Source organism: Oncorhynchus mykiss, chromosome 5 (genome assembly GCF_013265735.2).
Source record: "Oncorhynchus mykiss isolate Arlee chromosome 5, USDA_OmykA_1.1, whole genome shotgun sequence".
Classification (NCBI taxonomy): domain Eukaryota; kingdom Metazoa; phylum Chordata; class Actinopteri; order Salmoniformes; family Salmonidae; genus Oncorhynchus; species Oncorhynchus mykiss.
In genome coordinates this window covers 32,804,326-32,822,249 of record NC_048569.1, presented here as the reverse complement: position 1 = coordinate 32,822,249, position 17,924 = coordinate 32,804,326, and the positions used below count along the sequence as shown (strand labels likewise).

Below are 17,924 nucleotides of genomic sequence, written 5' to 3'. Positions count from 1 at the left end.
CTGGTTAATATCACATGGTTAGTGTTAATTCCACATGGTTACCTGGTTAATATCACATGGTTAGTGTTAATTCCACATGGTTACCTGGTTAATATCACATGGTTAGTGTTAATTCCACATGGTTACCTGGTTAATATCACATGGTTAGTGTTAATTCCACATGGTTACCTGGTTAATATCACATGGTTAGTGTTAATTCCACATGGTTACCTGGTTAATATCACATGGTTAGTGTTAATTCCACATGGTTACCTGGTTAATATCACATGGTTAGTGTTAATTCCACATGGTTACCTGGTTAATATCACATGGTTAGTGTTAATTCCACATGGTTACCTGGTTAATATCACATGGTTAGTGTTAATTCCACATGGTTACCTGGTTAATATCACATGGTTAGTGTTAATTCCACATGGTTACCTGGTTAATATCACATGGTTAGTGTTAATTCCACATGGTTACCTGGTTAATATCACATGGTTAGTGTTAATTCCACATGGTTACCTGGTTAATATCACATGGTTAGTGTTAATTCCACATGGTTACCTGGTTAATATCACATGGTTAGTGTTAATTTCACATGGTTACCTGGTTAATAACACATGGTTAGTGTTAATTCCACATGGTTACCTGGTTAATATCACATGGTTAGTGTTAATTCCACATGGTTAGTGTTAATTTCACATGGTTACCTGGTTAATATCACATGGTTAGTGTTAATTCCACATGGTTACCTGGTTAATATCACATGGTTAGTGTTAATTCCACATGGTTACCTGGTTAATATCACATGGTTAGTGTTAATTCCACATGGTTAGTGTTAATTTCACATGGTTACCTGGTTAATATCACATGGTTAGTGTTAATTCCACATGGTTACCTGGTTAATATCACATGGTTAGTGTTAATTCCACATGGTTACCTGGTTAATATCACATGGTTAGTGTTAATTCCACATGGTTACCTGGTTAATATCACATGGTTAGTGTTAATTCCACATGGTTACCTGGTTAATATCACATGGTTAGTGTTAATTCCACATGGTTACCTGGTTAATATCACATGGTTAGTGTTAATTCCACATGGTTACAGGGTTAATATCACATGGTTAGTGTTAATTCCACATGGTTACAGGGTTAATTTCACATGGTTAGTGTTAATTCTACATGGTTACAGGGTTAATTTCACATGGTTAGTGTTAATTTCACATGGTTACAGTGTTAATTCCACATGGTTACAGGGTTAAAACAGAAACAACTCAAAAAGTTAAGTTAGGTATTAATTCTGAGTGGTTAAGGTTAGGGCTATGGTTTCGGCAAAGCATAAAACTAAATCAAATCAAATCTGTTGTTTCCATTTCGTATCTTCAAGTAGTCTCCTTGCTTGATAGACAATTGTGAACTGGTCTAAGCGCCGTGAGTTGGAGCCCAGTGCTGTGCCATAATTGTTGTATTTTTGGGGTGAGCACCGAGAACAGCATACAGTGGGGCAAAAAAGTTTAGTCAGCCACCAACTGTGCAAGTTCTCCCACTTAAAAAGACGAGAGAGGCCTGTAATTCTCATCATAGGTACACTTCAACTATGACAGACAAAATGAGAAAAAAAATCCAGAAAATCACATTGTAGGATTTTTTATTAATTTATTTGCAAATTATGGTGGAAAATAAGTATTTGGTTTGTAGGTAACAAGCAAGATTTCTGGCTCTCACAGACCTGTAACTTCTTCTTTAAGAGGCTCCTCTGTCCTCCACTCATTACCTGTATTAATGGCACCTGTTTGAACTTGTTATCAGTATAAAAGACACCTGTCCACAACCTCAAACAGTCACACTCCAAACTCCACTATGGCCAAGACCAAAAAGCTGTCAAAGGACACCAGAAACAAAATTGTAGGCCTGCACCAGGCTGGGAAGACTAAATCTGCAATAGGTAAGCAGCTTGGTTTGAAGAAATCAACTGTGGGAGCAATTATTAGGAAATGGAAGACATACAAGACCAATGATAATCTCCCTCGATCTGGGGCTCCACGCAAGATCTCACCCCGTGGGGTCAAAATGATCACAAGAACGGTGAGCAAAAATCCCAGAACCACACGGGGGGGGACCTAGTGAATGATCTGCCGAGAGCTGGGTAACAAAGCCTACCATCAGTAACACACTACGCCGCCAGGGACTCAAATCCTGCAGTGCCAGACGTGTCCCCCTGCTTCAGACAGTACATGTCCAGGCCCGTCTGAAGTTTGCTAGTGAGCATTTGGATGATCCAGAAGAAGATTGGGAGAATGTCATATGGTCAGATGAAACCAAAATATAACTTTTTGGTAAAAACTCAACTCGTCGTGTTTGGAGGACAAAGAATGCTGAGTTGCATCCAAAGAACACCATACCTACTGTGAAGCATGGGGGTGGAAACATCATGCTTTGGGGCTGTTTTTCTGCAAAGGACCAGGACTACTTTTTTGCCCCACTGTATATCCACATCCTCAGAACCTACTCAAAATTCTGAAATCGACATGTGTTTCTAATGACCAGTCTATTCGTCAGGACCAAGCAATGTTTTTCAACTCCTCAATTGTCCAGTGTTGGTGATCGCATGCCCACTGGAGCTGCTTGTTCTTGTTTTTAGCTGATATCAGTGGAACCCGGGGTGTTCACCTGCTGCAAAAACCCATCCGTGACAAAGATAGACGAGTTGTGCATTCCAAGATGCTGTTCTACACCACTGTTGTACCGCACCGTTATTTGCCTGTTTGTGTCCCGCTTGCCACGATTCTTGCCATTCATGTTGGATGTTTTTTGTATGTCGCACCATTCTCGATAAACCCTAGACATTGTCGTGTGTGAAAAGCCCAATTGGCCGGCCCTTTCTGAGGTACTGGAATGGGAAAAACAAGTGACCTAAGCAACTCTGAGCATGGTATAATTGTTGGTGCAATGCTCAGAGTCACTTAGGTCACTTGTTTTTCCCATCCTAACGTTCAATTGAACAGTAACTGAATGTCTTGATGCCTGTCTACCTGCTTTATATAGCAAGCCACGGCCACCTGATTCACTGTCTGTAGGAGCGATCCATTTTTGTGAACGAGGTGGTGTACCTAATAAACTGAGTATTTGTCTACGGCCCAATAGAGTAGAGTACCTGCGCTTTGGCCAGTCTCTTCTCCAGCATCTCTCGCTCTCTCTCCGTCTGCACCAGCCGCTTGTTCAGCTCCACCACGTCCCCCTTCAATGAGGCCAGGGCTGCCAGGTGGAGCTAAAGAGAGAGGGGAGAGTGTTACAACCATAACACACACCAAGTTACAACAGATTCAGTGAGTACAGAGCACACGCACTTCTTTGTCCTCACACATAGACACTCTAGGGAAGGGTTGAAGCCCAAAGCAGAACAGAGAGTGCTAACACTAGCATGTGGATCACGCAGACTTGTCACTTGGGTGGGCCGAGGTGTCTCACACACACACGCCTGTTCAACTATCTGAGGGATCACAAATGTCCTATACACACTCCTCTAGTCAGGTAACCTGCTCACAGTCATGCTTTAAGCCCTATGCTTTCCTAATACCAAAGGCAACTTCCATTTCAAAAAAAATATGACCAAGTTTTTAAAATGGTACAGGTTAAGTTAGTTACAGAGGAGAGGACTACCTTGGCTTAAACTTCTTTTTTTAAACAGCACAGTCATGCTTTCTCATATCAATGGAAAAGTCTCTCAAACTAAATATAAGCCAAGGGGCATTCAGAAACTCTGCTCTTACCCCTTAACTCAGCATATAGCAACAGAAGAACAGAAAACTCTAGGAAAGGCGGGATAAGAAAAAGAGTGCTATCTTCTCTGCGACAAGCTTTCTGTTTCGCCATGCAGTGGGGAGGCTTAACGCTCAGAGGAACTAAAGCTGTTGTGACTAAGCAGAGACCAAGTCCAGACACATCACATGGGACTGCATGCCACTAAGCTGCAAGGAGAGTCCTTTCCAAACGAGACAGGGGAGCTGACTTGGTTTTCAAGGGAAGAAAGACCAACTTCCAAATATATCCAATCCTGATTCTTCAATTAGCCTCTACTGCTAACCTAACTCAAACCAGCCCCTGAAGATGTATTTTCACTGCTTGAGTTTGCAGTATAGCCTAGTGGTTCCAACATTTTTTGGATATCAAACTAAAACAAATTATCTTGTGGACCTCTAGACAAAGCAATGTTGTAAGCCTAACGAGTGACCACAGCACAATCAGCACAAGCCAAAAGGCAGTAAGAATTGTCCGCGACCCACCAAGTGTGTGTCTACCTACTATTTAGCAAAAGGGCTACTCAAAGAACAGGCTTACAATAATTAAACGGTGAATATTTTGGACTCAGTACTTTTGACAATAACTCCTGAATAGTAGATATTTGGTGAAAAGTCAGTTGCACAAAAGGAAAGTGTTATTCATTTACACAACTTCAAGGTGAATCTTTTTTCCCACACTTGACCTGCATTTTCTCTATACAAAGAACTCCATACACACGGACTCTTAACACCATAACTATGGATAGAACATTGCTGCGTCGGCAGCGATTTGAATGAATTAACCAGCGATAGTGTGTTTCCTCTGCCGTCTCTGATGAGCCCTGAGCGGAATAAATGCTTTGAATGAATCCTCTCAGGAAGTGAAAAAAACCCGGAAACATCAGAGAGATGGACCACAAGGTTCACCTACTGTTCCAAATGGACCATTTAACACTCAAGCAGAGAGAGAGATGGAGGGAGCATTTCAAATAAGGGATGTTTATTAAAGGCCTTTTTTCATAGATAGAGGGAAGATCCAGTGGGGAAGATCCAGTGGGGAAGATCCAGTAGGGAAGATCCAGTAGGGAAGATACAGTGGGGAAGATCCAGTGGGGAAGATACAGTGGGGAAGATCCAGTAGGGAAGATCCAGTAGGGAAGATCCAGTAGGGAAGATCCAGTGGGGAAGATCCAGTGGGGAAGATCCAGTGGGGAAGATCCAGTGGGGAAGATCCAGGTGAAGTGGATAGTAAAACATCTTCTCCTGATACTGAACAGTGAGCCTCTTTGCACCTGCAAGCACATTGCTATGTGACTGTTCACAAAATGTATAATCTAAATCAATTCGGTATTAGATACACAGCATTGGCCATTATATTTATTTAAATAAAACACTGTAGTTTGTATGAAAGGGCTTGCACGATAAGTACATGAGTGAGACAATGACATAAATCAATGTATCGTTTAAACAGTCATCTTCATCATTCACTCAACTGGAGGGGCCAACCACCAGAACTAACCCGTGGTCCACATCCAATCAGAAGAGCATCCAAAACCACTGAACCCTGGGGGAAAAAATCTATAAGAGTCGGGAGAGAGATCAGCGGTGGAAAGAGGAAATGACACGAAAGACAGACAGAAATGCAGGCCAGCAGAGGTATGAAGTAGAGGTAATTAGTGACCCCATACAGTACACAAGCACGACCCTTGATCTCAGTGTTGGGTATTCACCATGAGGAGAGAAAAGGACTGGGTAGCCTTGACCTTCTTACTCTATTTCAATGGTCATCAAATGGTTGATTGCGATCGACTGGTCCAAGTCATTCCAAGTTGATCGCGAAACAATGATATAAAAACAAAGATAAAGCCTTGCATTCCTTATTTTTTCTGTCTCACGCTGTTGGCAGTAGGTGCACTTATTTCAGCTGCCTTGTGCCCTGGGTAGGCGAAGTGTTCCCATTTTGAACCATTTTATGTGTCTCAGGGTAAAAACTACGCCCACTCTGCATGCCCGGAGAGCAAATCAAGTGAACCCATTGGCCTACCGCTAGCCAATCGGATTGCTCAGATCACCATGTCTGCCTGCAGTTTGCTGGAGTGTGCAGAAAAGTTGATACTTTGATTTCAAAAAGTCTAAAACCATGACTAGAGAGAGACTTTCAACAAATACAGCAAGAGGTCCTGTTATGAGTGAGTTCATGTTTTTATTCAGCACTGTCAACACTTAATTCAATACTTTTATAAAGCATGATATTCTCTCTTCCACTTGCGCTGCAACCAGCACTGCAGCTTCAATGAATGAGTAGCAAATTGTAGCGATAGGATTGTGTTGTTATTGTTAGCGGATGTGTTTTTTTAATATCGAGGAATATTTCACTTTCTCTGGTCATAGGACTAACAACATGAATGCATGAGGCAGAAATAATGTGGTGTTTTGCCATCAGCTCAAAGACGGTGTCCCCTTTTTGCTCAGTATCTGCAGAGGGGTGAGAGCTGAGGGACGGTCTGACTGTGAGAGGCAGAACCTCTGATGCTCTCCCTCCGCAGAGAATGACCATCAGATGCAAGCAGAATCAGTCCAGTAAAATAAAGAAAGCACATTATTTCAATGTATGCTCTCAGCTCAGAAAAGTTTGGGGACCACTGCTCTATTTCAATGACAGTTCTTCAAATGGAGTTATTGAATGCAGTAGTTAGTGCTGAGGGATTAACCGAAATGTCTGTAATTTTCAGTTTTGAAACAACTATTTCACCAACATCGGTTCAATTATTTGAATTCCATTTAGTTTAGTTATTTTTCTCTCTCTCGATGCTCAGTTTCTCAAGAGATAAATCAGATCAAGCACGAACTGTGTGATGTAGTAGGGAGTTGTAGTTTCCAACAGGCCAATATTCTACATAGTTTAGCGCATAAATTATGGTAATTAACTACAATAACAATAATCCATTGCGCTCCTAGTTGTCCAGTTTGTGTGAAACAGACAAGGAGACAGAGAGAAGAGAGTAGAACGGGTGATCTTTTCTTCACAAAGTATCTCTACCCAAAAAATACATTCAAGCAGTCATAAAAGTATGCCATTTACTTTGAAGATCAACTAAAATAAAAATGTTGTCAGACCGCATAGGCAGCAGCAATAGAGAGATGAGATGACTTGGAAGGAAATAATAATGTAATTAAATAAAACAAAATGTAATATATACACAGCAACTGAAATATTTCATTAAAGTAAAGTCATGTGAATAAATAATGATTAATAAGTGATAAGCAGTAATGGTCAGTCACTACCATCAAGGGAATTGTATTGTTTTATTCTGTTTTCAAATCAAACTTTATCTGTCACTTCTGCCGAATGCAACAAGTGTAGACCTTACCGTGAAATGCTTACTTACAAGCCCTTAACCAACAGTGCAGTTCAATAAGAGTTGTTACAGCATTCAACCCACATAATGCATAGCGCATTTAGTGTCCTACATTTTTTATCGAAAACTAAATCTGTGATGTTGTTTAATAATCGATCCAACCTCATAAAGCACTAATTGCTCAGCACTAACAGTAATTATTTGGTGCCAAAAGACAAGTCTTGTTGCCTACATAATTTGCCTGAGTAGTTATGATCAAAGCTAGTTCCGTGGCCACAAATCATGAGTAGTAGTAATCATACAGGCCAATGTTTTGCTCTCTCTGCACTATTATTTCTAAGAGGCTTGGAGTTAATTACATAATTCCTCCTAAATAAATGTTTTGAGTTTTCCTCTGACCTGATATTTAGCTCTCAATGATTGGCTGACCTGGCCTTCAGTGTGTGGGTGTTTGTGTGTGCCATTTAATATAATTTTTCTGGCAGACAAGTGACCCTTGCAGTCTGAGGCGACAAGCTGGCACTGATGTGTTTACTGAGTTCTGCCTGGGAAGGTTCTTAGCCCTCTCTCCTATCTCTCCCTCACACACTCTCTCTCTCACACACACACACACACACACACACACACAAACAGCTAGAGCCCATTTCAGGCTCTGGGGGGAGTTAGGCCTATCTCATGGGTAAAATGATATTAATTAGAGCTCCATGATGCACTTCCATTATCTATTTGAGGGGTTGGGGAGGAGAGGGCCGTTCTACAGATTCCACTCCCGGGAATTCATAGTTCTTCTTTTCCGACGGAGGGCAATCCTCTAACACCTCCATCACTGCCATGTCAACCTTACACACAAACCTTAAAACCTGTTAAATGTAACTAAATGTAATCGAAAATGTAATCTACGTAATCCAAAAGTAATTATTTATCATGAGAGGGCCATAAACAACAACTAGAAAGGCTGCGTACCTCAAGAAAGGTTCAAACTCACCTTTCTGGTAAAACATTGTTATAAATCACAATTGAGGACAATATGAAAATATGAAATATTTGATATAATGTATTTCCTATTCAACAGAACTGGATGAATAAGGCATGAAATGACATATGCTTTCTAAATATAGCATAATCAAATGATAAAACAACTAAATATAAGATGCCTTCCTTATATGTTGTATGTATTATTGTATGTTTAGTGTTAGACAAAATGTACATGTCTAAACAAAAAAAGAATCCACTTCGGCCAGATGATCACATGACCCATCAAATTAGCCAGGTGTGTCTGGGGCTGATAACGACCCTTAACTGTATTTTATGAACATGTGTACATGTCTAGACAACAGTGACCCATCCACTTAGCTAGATGTGGCTGGGGGATGCTTATAGCGTTTCTTTCACATTAACCATTAATTTAGACAAGTGTGTCAGGTAAGCGTCATCTAATAATTATAAAATATTATAAAATATCTGGATGATAAAAATAGTTTTATCATCTGGACAGAACCATGCAGGTCTCAAAACAGCGGACTTTAAGTCTAAAAGGTTTGAAATCAAAGCCTTACCTTTTCAGTTTAATATAATTTCTCAGCAATATCGATGTTTTTTTTAATGAGCATGGCCTTATTTTTATTACAGCATATTGGATAACTGTCAATCATGTTCCATTCACCCCAACAACAAAAAAATCTCTCATGAGCCTCCTAGGTTTTGTAATTTTGTATTGACGTCAATGAACCCAGAGGAGGACTCCAGCTACACCATGGTGTTTTAATCAGTTACTCCTCCTCTGAGGAGCCTCCACTGGTAGAGATACATTATCATTACTATAGACATGTCATATCTAGCCTAAACCAGCAAAAAAAAAAAAAATCATGTAGGACTATATGTTCCCCATATGGTGAAACCTTCACACATACAAGAGTGCCACATACCAAAATGATATCTGGTCAGGTGTAATATAAAAGCCTACGATAGTGAGTGACCTTATAAAGGTTGTCCCCAATCTGTGTCTGAGCTATTAACTCAAGGTAAAGGTCTTGTTGCCACTGTCCCCATTGTAAAAAAGTATTAGACCTACAGTACAGTGGGTTTTGTACTCGGGACTATGCTTGACTGAAACCTCTGTGTTTGCACTGTGGAAATGTGTACTAAATCCACCAAATGAAGAGGGCAACATTGTTCAGCCATCACTAAGGCAGAATTAAGCCAGTACAACTACAACCTTCATAAAGTACAGGAGAGGCAAACAATTCAGCGCAGTAGCTATGCAGCCTATTTATCTCATACAGTGCCTTCAGAAAGTATTCACACCCATTGACTTTTTCTACATTTTGTTGTGTTACAGCCTGCATTTAAAATGGATTCAATTGAGATTGCGTGTCACTGGCCTAAACACAATGCCCCATAACGTCAAAGTGGAATTATGTTTTTAGAATTATTTTCAAATTAATTAAAAATGAAAAGCTGAAATGTCAATGAGTATTCAACCTCTTTGTTATGTCAAGCCTAAATAAGTTAAGGAGTAAAAATGTTCTTAACAAGTCACATAATAAGTTGCATGGACTCACTCTGTGTGCAATAATAGTGTATAACATGATTTTTGATTGACTACCTCATCTCTGTAACCCACACATACAATTAAGGTCCTTCAGTTGAGTAGTGAATTTCAAACACAGATTCAACCACAAAAGACCAGGGAGGCTTTCCAATGCCTCACAAAGAAGGGCACTTATTGGTAGATGGGTAAAAAAAAATTAAAAGCAGACAGGTGAAGTTATTAATTACACTTTGGATTGTGCATCAATACACCCAGTCACTACAAAGATACTAACTCAGTTGCAGGAGAGGAAGGAAACCGCTCAGGGATTTCACCATGAGGCTAATGGTGATTTTAAAACTCTTACCGAGTTTAATGGCTGTGATAGGAGACAACTGAGGATGGATCAACAACATTGTATTTATTCCACAATACTAACTGAAATGACAGAGTGAAAAGAACGAAGCCTGTACAGAATAAAAAATATAAAAAAACATGCCTCCTGTTTGCAATAAGGCACTAACGTAACACTGCAAAAAAATTGTGGCAAAGTAATTAACTTCATGTCCTGAGGACCCACTGCTGGCTTGCTTCTGAAGCTAAGCAGGTTTGGTCCTGGTCAGTCCCTAGATGGGAGACCAGATGCTGCTGGATGTGGTGTTGGAGGGCCAGTAGGAGGAACTCTTTCCTCTGGTCAAAAAAACAACTAAAAATACCTAACACCCCAGGGCAGTGATTGAGGACATTGCCTTGTGTAGGGTGCTGTCTTCCGGGTGGGACGTTAAACAGGTGTCCTGACTCTCTGCGGTCACTAAAGATCCCATGGCACTTATCCTAATAAGAAAAACCTTGGAATGAGTAGGTGTGTCCAAACTTTTGTCTGGTACTGTATATTGACTCAGGGGGTTAAATATGAGTGTTTTATTTTTCATTAATATTTTACAAATGTTAGAATTTTACTTCCAATTTGACAGAGTAATTTGTGTAGATCGCTGACAGAAAAAAATACAATTAAATCATTGTGTAACAACAAAATGTGGAAAGAGTCAAGGGGTGTGAATACATTCTGAAGGCACTCACTGTAGCTGCCCTACTTAACCAACAGAACAATTAATTGCCCTCCCAGGGTCCGCAAACAGACGCTCCTAAAGAGGCTGTAAGCAATTTCACCTCGCCACCCGGCACCAAAAATAGTTTGGTGCTCCACATGCTGAGGGAAAATGTGATTCATACATATAACTTGTGTTATTGCCAGAAGACAGAGATAAATTATCATATGGTAACTCTTCAATGTTGAAGCTTTGGGTGGTGGACCATTCTTGATACACACCGGGAACTGTTGAGCGTGAAAAACCCAGCAGCGGTGCAGTTCTAGACACAGGCTTTCAAATGATTCTTTAACCTGTCTCCTCCCCTTCATCTACACTGATTGAAGTGGATTTAACACGTGACATCAATAAATGGATCATAGCTTTCATTGGATTCACCTGGTTAGTCTGGCATGGAGAGAGCAGGAGTTCATAATGTTTTATACTCGGTCTACATGGTCCAGAGCGGTTTTTTATTTTTTTTATTGTGCGGCAGAATACATGTTGGGGATATTTTGAAGAAGATGTTTGGTAATGTATTATTGTAATGTGGCTTTTTATATAAAAGTACCATGTGTGTAAAATGTATGTATACGTAGCAAAAAAGCTGTAAAAAATATATTTGTCCTCCGAAGAAGAAGAAGAAGAAGAAGAGGTGGAGGATTACATTTTAAAAATAATAAATAAATAAATAAATAAAGACTGCCTCTGGGTTAGAGGATTAATTAATGATCTTGTACAATTCGCTGAGTGTCGCCTTGATGTTTGCTTGTGGCGGTATGTACAAAGGTGTGATAATAACCCATGTTAATCCCCTCAGCATATAGTGGGGTCGGCATATTAAGCATCAGAAACTCCAGTTTGGGTGAAGAGGAGCTTGAGTTATTTTGTTGTTGAGGAAACATACCCCTCCCTCCTACTATTACCAGAACCAGCATTCAATCTACATGGAAAATGGAAAAGCAGTCTGCTTTTCAACCAGAGTCGAGTGTATCGTTCGTAAGCCATGTCTCTGAATAAACAAAGACACAGCATTCCCTGATGTCCCTCTACGATTGAAGCCTTGCTCTGAGTTCCAAGTTTATTTTCCAGTGATTGGACATTAGCCATCAGGATAAGGAGGCCATGTAGCCTGTCTTTTCAGCCTAGCTTGGAGACCCACTTTCCTTCCTCTTCACCATCGCTGGCATTGCCTTCAGTCATCTTGGTCAGCAGCAACAGGTAAGCCCGCTATGTGGGGAACAAAGGAGGGAATATAGTATTCCAGATCTGGGAGACTGAGAAATAAGTATGTAGCTTCCTATTCATGATCCAGAAGTGTTTGTCGGCCATAGGACATTATTGCAAGAACATTCTGAGCAAACAAAGTAATAATTAATGCAAAAATAGCCACAAAAAAGCAGTCAGCATCGCCATCTTATTCAGTAGTACTGTGTTGTACCTAGTGATGAATTGTTTTGTTGTTATTGTTATGGCGCTGCTGACAACTGCCTTTACAGGCATGAGCCCTTAGTCCAAATGACTTAACTTCTATTGCAGTGTGTGTGTGTATCAGGTTAACATACACAACTGACCTTGGATCAGACAGCTTTGCTGAGGTATTTCTCATTATGAAAGTGCAAACAGGTTAGCACGTTAGCGCTCGGAAAGGTTTTAAAGGTTCTCCCAGTGGTATGTGTCTGTGTGACATGCTGACAGCCTACATTCACACACATTGTATTTCCTTTAATGACATGCCTATGTGCCACATGAAGTGGCCCTCCCCCTCTCGGCATTCCAGCCATACCTCACTGATCAATTCTCCGTGATTATAATTACCATAAAAGCATTGGAATTTCTAGAGAGACCCACACACGTCACACATCCAACCCTCAATACCTCTACCTCTCTGCAACACCCCCAACCCTCCCCATCTAGGCCCATTTGTATCCCTTTGGAAAAGAACATACTCCACAATTGAGACCACGGCCGTTTGATTACCTACCCCCCCAAAACAATTATCGAAATTGTTGCTTACTACGACAGCTAGGCTACATTGGTCAGTGACAGCATAAACAGCAGTAATGGCCGTAGTGTACGGCTGGGCAGTGTACTGTATTTGACTATATACCGGTATTGATGCACGGACCGGTTTGGGTTTTTACTTTACCTTCTAGAATGGTATTGGAATGTTTGGTTTGTTAAATGTGATACGCTGTTGTAACATCCATTTTTATAGTACTCCGCTCTCTCTCCATGCCACTTTCCACACAGACCTAGCCCCGCCCTGTCATTCAAGGAGCTTATTTGTAGTTGCTTGACCACGAGACACTTACGATGAGTCTTCAGGGTCAGTGTAACAATGTGGATGACGACGATGTTGTTTCTGCTTTTCTTCTTAATATAAATCCACAAACGCAAAAAAAAAAAAAAAAGGTTTTACATCTGCAAACAGCTAGTTTTTCTTTTCTTAGAAAGTTATGGCTAAATCGCCTTAGCCGCTAAAGCTAGCTGCTAATGCTAATTACTATTTAGCTGGCTATCTATACTGAACAAAAATATAAACGCAACATGTAAAGTGTTGGTCCCATGTTTCATGAACTGAAATAAAAGATCCAAGAAATTCTCCATACGTACAAAAAGCTAATTTCTCTCAAATTTTGTGCACAGATTTGTTTATATCCCTGTTTGTGAACATTTCTCCCTTGCCAAGATAATCCCTCCACCTGACAGGTGTGGCATATCAAGAAGCTGATTAAACAGCATGATCATTACACAGCTGCATCTTGTGCTGAGGACAGTAAAAGGCCACTCTAAAATGTGCAGTTTTGTCACACAACACAATGCCACAGATGTCTCAAGTTTTTAGGGAGCCTGCAATTGGCATGCTGACTGCAGGAATGTCCACGAGAGCTGTTGCTAGAGAATTGAATGTTAATTTCTCTACCATAAGCTGCCTCCAACATTGTTTTAGAGAATTTGTCAGTACCGGCCTCACAACCACAGACCACATGTAACCACACCAGCCCAAGACCTCCAGATCCAGCTTCTTCACCTGTGGGATCATCTGAGACCAGCCACCCGGGCAACCGATGAAACTGAGGAGTGTTTCTGGTTGTAATAAAGTTCTTTAGTGGGGAAAAACTCATTCTGATTGGTTGGGCCTGGCTCCCTAATGGGTGGGCATGGCTCTCAAGTCGGTGAGCTTATGCCCACCCATGGCTGCGCCCTTACCTAGTCATGTGAAATGCATGACTAAGCCTAAATCAGCACGTTGTTTGTGCAACAGTATCTTCTAAATCAAAGGGGAATAGGCAAAGCATGAATATGTTAGCTATATGAAGTAGCTAAGAGAAAACATTTAATGTAGCCAAAGATTATAAGGTCCCCTAGCAAACACTGATCAATACTTTGGTTCCTACCCTGTCAGAATAATTCCTCCCTGGAATGTTCAGTCGCTGTCATGTCAAACAACACTGTGTTCAAACTGCCAACAATTATATTCTAATTATAGAATTATAATACTAATTATATTTCCATGATTCCAACAGTTCACCCAAGTGTATTGATCTAAATTGCAAGTCAAATCGGAACATTTGGCAACAAAGGCCTCCATTTTTTGCCCATGTCGTGCAGCCCTACGTGGCAGTGTGGACATTTCAAGTGAATTTCAAGATTTCAAGCGAGTGCAGGAAATTTATGAAAATGTTTAAAGGAACAGTATAAAACAATAATAATGGAAAAAGACCCGGTGAAATCAATCTGAATGTATGTGTTGGGTTATGCACTACTCCTGAAGCAAATGTAGAACTTGTATTATTCAAAAACATCAAATACCATCATAAATTTGAAAAAGACTGTGATATGTTGGCCATATCGCCCAGCCTTACCGTAGCGTGAGTCCCTAAATGAGATTCTAGAGTGTAGACTGGAGTGAGGGAGAGTTAGCTCCATGCTGACACAAGGTCTCGGACAGAGCACAGCCAAGCACTTTTGCTTCCAAAGCCTTACCTCAGCACAGCAGTATACATAACCGCCTACACTACAACTGAGGACATGGGTCTAGGCTGCTACACACTGACAGACCCACCAGCCCATGAAAATGCTAATGGTTAACACGGCTACTCAAGTGGAACCAAAGTGGTGCCGGAGGAATACACACCAGTTAATAAGATGGGTACACACTCACCATGACCTTGCGTTGGAACTGTAACGAGAAAGCTGAGGGAGCACTAGTAGCCTATATAAGTGGATATTATAATACACAACAATGTCAATATTTTAGGTATTTCTGAAAATGGTTAGCAGGCCGATCGATCTATACTCTCTAGAAGTCAAAAACCTGGTTGACAGCGGGTTCATGAATTATAGCATTATTGTTTTACAGAAATACCTAATGCAGATATAGGCTTTTAGAAGTATTGTCCTTTCATGAAGGATGACCTTTAACAAGGGGACAAGGGGAATAAGGAAGGAATCAGTGACATCCTACAGGAAACATCTGGAGCAGCACAAATAACAGGCCAAGTCATAGGGACAAAGACATAGAGATAATTAAATAATCCACTTCATTACCATTCACACAAAGCCCTTCTCGTTTAGCTTAACAGTGCCGTAAAATAGAAGGATCGCTGTGACGGTTATAAGACGCCTGAGCACAATGAAAAAGCTATTGTTAGACAAAGTACAGCAATAATACAACTGATGGTCTGAATAAATGAAATTGAAAAAGTCAAGATAACAAAGTGTCTCCCTACACTCAACCTAAAGCACCACCACTTGACTGAGACAAGGCAAACTGAACGTGCTTCTTGGATCTGACAAAATGTTTAAATAAATATATATATATATATATATATATCAAACTCCAGCATCTGTGCCACCCTCCCTGCAAACCTCTACAGGCTCCTCAGCCGTGATTACCCCAACGGTTGGCTGCTAGGCATGAACAAACTCACCTTTCATCAACACACGCAAACAAACACACACTGTTGTGGAGAAGCCTCCTACTCCCTTCCTCTCATTCCCTGTCCATCTTTCCCCCTCTCCTCGACTCTCTTCCCAATTCCTCTCCTCTGTTTCTCTTCCCCAAATAGGGCCTCCGTTACCTTCCTCTCATTGGTATCCCTTCTCAATCTCTTCTTCTCTGAAGAGATTACCAGTCTTCCCTCCTTTCCACTCTTTACTCCTCTGTGTCTCCTTACCTCCTCAGTCTCGACTCATCCTCTCGTCACAGTCTCTCTTCCTCTCCCCCCTTTGCTCCTCTGTTATCCTTACCTGTGCTCCCCCTCTCCTCCTCCTCCCCTGACCAAGGCTCTCTGTGTGCGTTTCTCCTCCAAGCTGTGGTTCGTTATCATCTCCTGCTCAGGGGTAGCACAAGGTCCACCCAGCATTCCATTATGTTTCCTTGTAGTGGTTGGAGTTCTGTCCGCTGTGGAGGCTTGACTGTGTGAGTTCCCTCTGAAACAAGTGGCTGCGCTGCGCTGCTCTCTCTCCGTTTCTTTTTCAATTTGTTGTTAGCATCGCCCTTTCCTTCCTGTCCGAGTGGGGGGTGTTGATCACAGGGTTGGGGCTGCCTGCTATTGGACTGAGCCCTGGTCAGAAAAATAATGGTCCCTGGGGATTCGACAAGATTTAAAAAATGTGTTTTATTTATTTCACCTTTATTTAACCAGGTAGGCTAGTTGAGAACAAGTTCTCATTTACAACTGTGACCTGGCCAAGATACAGCAAAGCAGTGCGACACAAACAACAACACAGTTACACATGGAATAAACAAACATGAGGTCAATAATACAATAGAAAAAGTCTGTATACAGTGTGTGAAAATGAGGTAGGATAAGGGAGGTAAGGCAATAAATAGGCCATACTGGCAATATAGCAATTAAACACTGGAGTGATAGATGTGCAGAAGATGAGTGTGGAAGTAGAGATACTGGGGTGCAAAGGTGAAAAATATATCAAATAAATAACAGTATGGTGATGAGGTAGTTGGATGGGTTAGCACAGTGTGGAGAGAGGAATACGTAATGAGAGCACGTGTGTCTGTTTGTATGTTTGGATAAAGGGGTAGAGCGAAAGATTAGTGAAGTGGAAAGGACAGGCTGTGTCCAGGGTGAAAGGTCAGGAGTGAGTGGCCATGACCTGGACCTCCTGCTGGACATAGCAGACACAGAGTCTGGACATAAACCTCTCCTGAGACCACATACAGTGGGGCAACAAAGTATTTAGTCAGCCACCAATTGTGCAAGTTCTCCCACTTCAAAATATAAGAGAGGCCTGTAATTTTCATCATAGGTACACGTCAAGAATGACAGACAAAATGAGAAAAAAAATCCAGAAAATCACATTGTAGGATTTTTTATGAATTGATTTGCAAATTATGGTGGAAAATAAGTATTTGGTCAATAACAAAAGTTTATCTCAATACTTTGTTATATACCCTTTGTTGGCAATGACAGAGGTCAAACGTTTTCTGTAAGTCTTCACAAGGTTTTCACACACTGTTGCTGGTATTTTGGCCCATTCCTCCATGCAGATCTCCTCTAGAGCAGTGATGTTTTGGGGCTGTTGCTGGGCAACACAGACTTTCAACTCCCTCCAAAGATTTTCTATGGGGTTGAGATCTGGAGACTGGCTAGGCCCACTCTAGGACCTTGAAATGCTTCTTACGAAGCCACTCCTTCGTTGCCCGGGCGGTGTGTTTGGGATCATTGTCATACTGAAAGACCCAGCCACGTTTCATCTTCAATGCCCTTGCTGATGGAAGGAGGTTTTCACTCAAAATCTCACGATACATGGCCCCATTCATTCTTTCCTTTACACGGATCAGTCGTCCTGGTCCCTTTGCAGGAAAACAGCCCCAAAGCATGATGTTTCCACCCCCATGCTTCACAGTAGGTATGGTGTTCTTTGGATGCAACTCAGCATTCTTTGTCCTCCAAACACGACGAGTTGAGTTTTTACCAAAAAGTTATATTTTGTGAGGTCTGTGAGAGCCAGAAATCTTGCTTGTTTGTAGGTAACCAAATACTTATTTTCCACCATAATTTTCAAATAAATTCATAAAAAATCCTACAATGTGATTTTCTGGATTTTTAAAAATGTTTTGTCTCTCATAGTTGAAGTGTACCTATGATGAAAATTACTTTTGAAGTGGGAGAACTTGCACAATTGGGGGCTGACTAAATACTTTTTTTGCCCCA

At 41.0% G+C, this 17,924-nt stretch overlaps 1 protein-coding gene across 4 annotated transcripts in view; it reads right to left on the bottom strand.

Annotated features, from left to right (window-relative positions):
* Nucleotides 1-17,924, bottom strand: part of LOC110523629 (colorectal mutant cancer protein) — a 121,919-nt gene that overhangs the window by 61,850 nt on the left and 42,145 nt on the right. For all 4 annotated transcript variants that reach the window (XM_036977297.1, XM_036977298.1, XM_036977296.1 and 1 more), the window contains one exon: nt 3,139-3,252. In XM_036977297.1, coding sequence (XP_036833192.1) covers nt 3,139-3,252 — 114 coding nt within the window. The remainder of the gene's footprint in view (nt 1-3,138; nt 3,253-17,924) is intronic.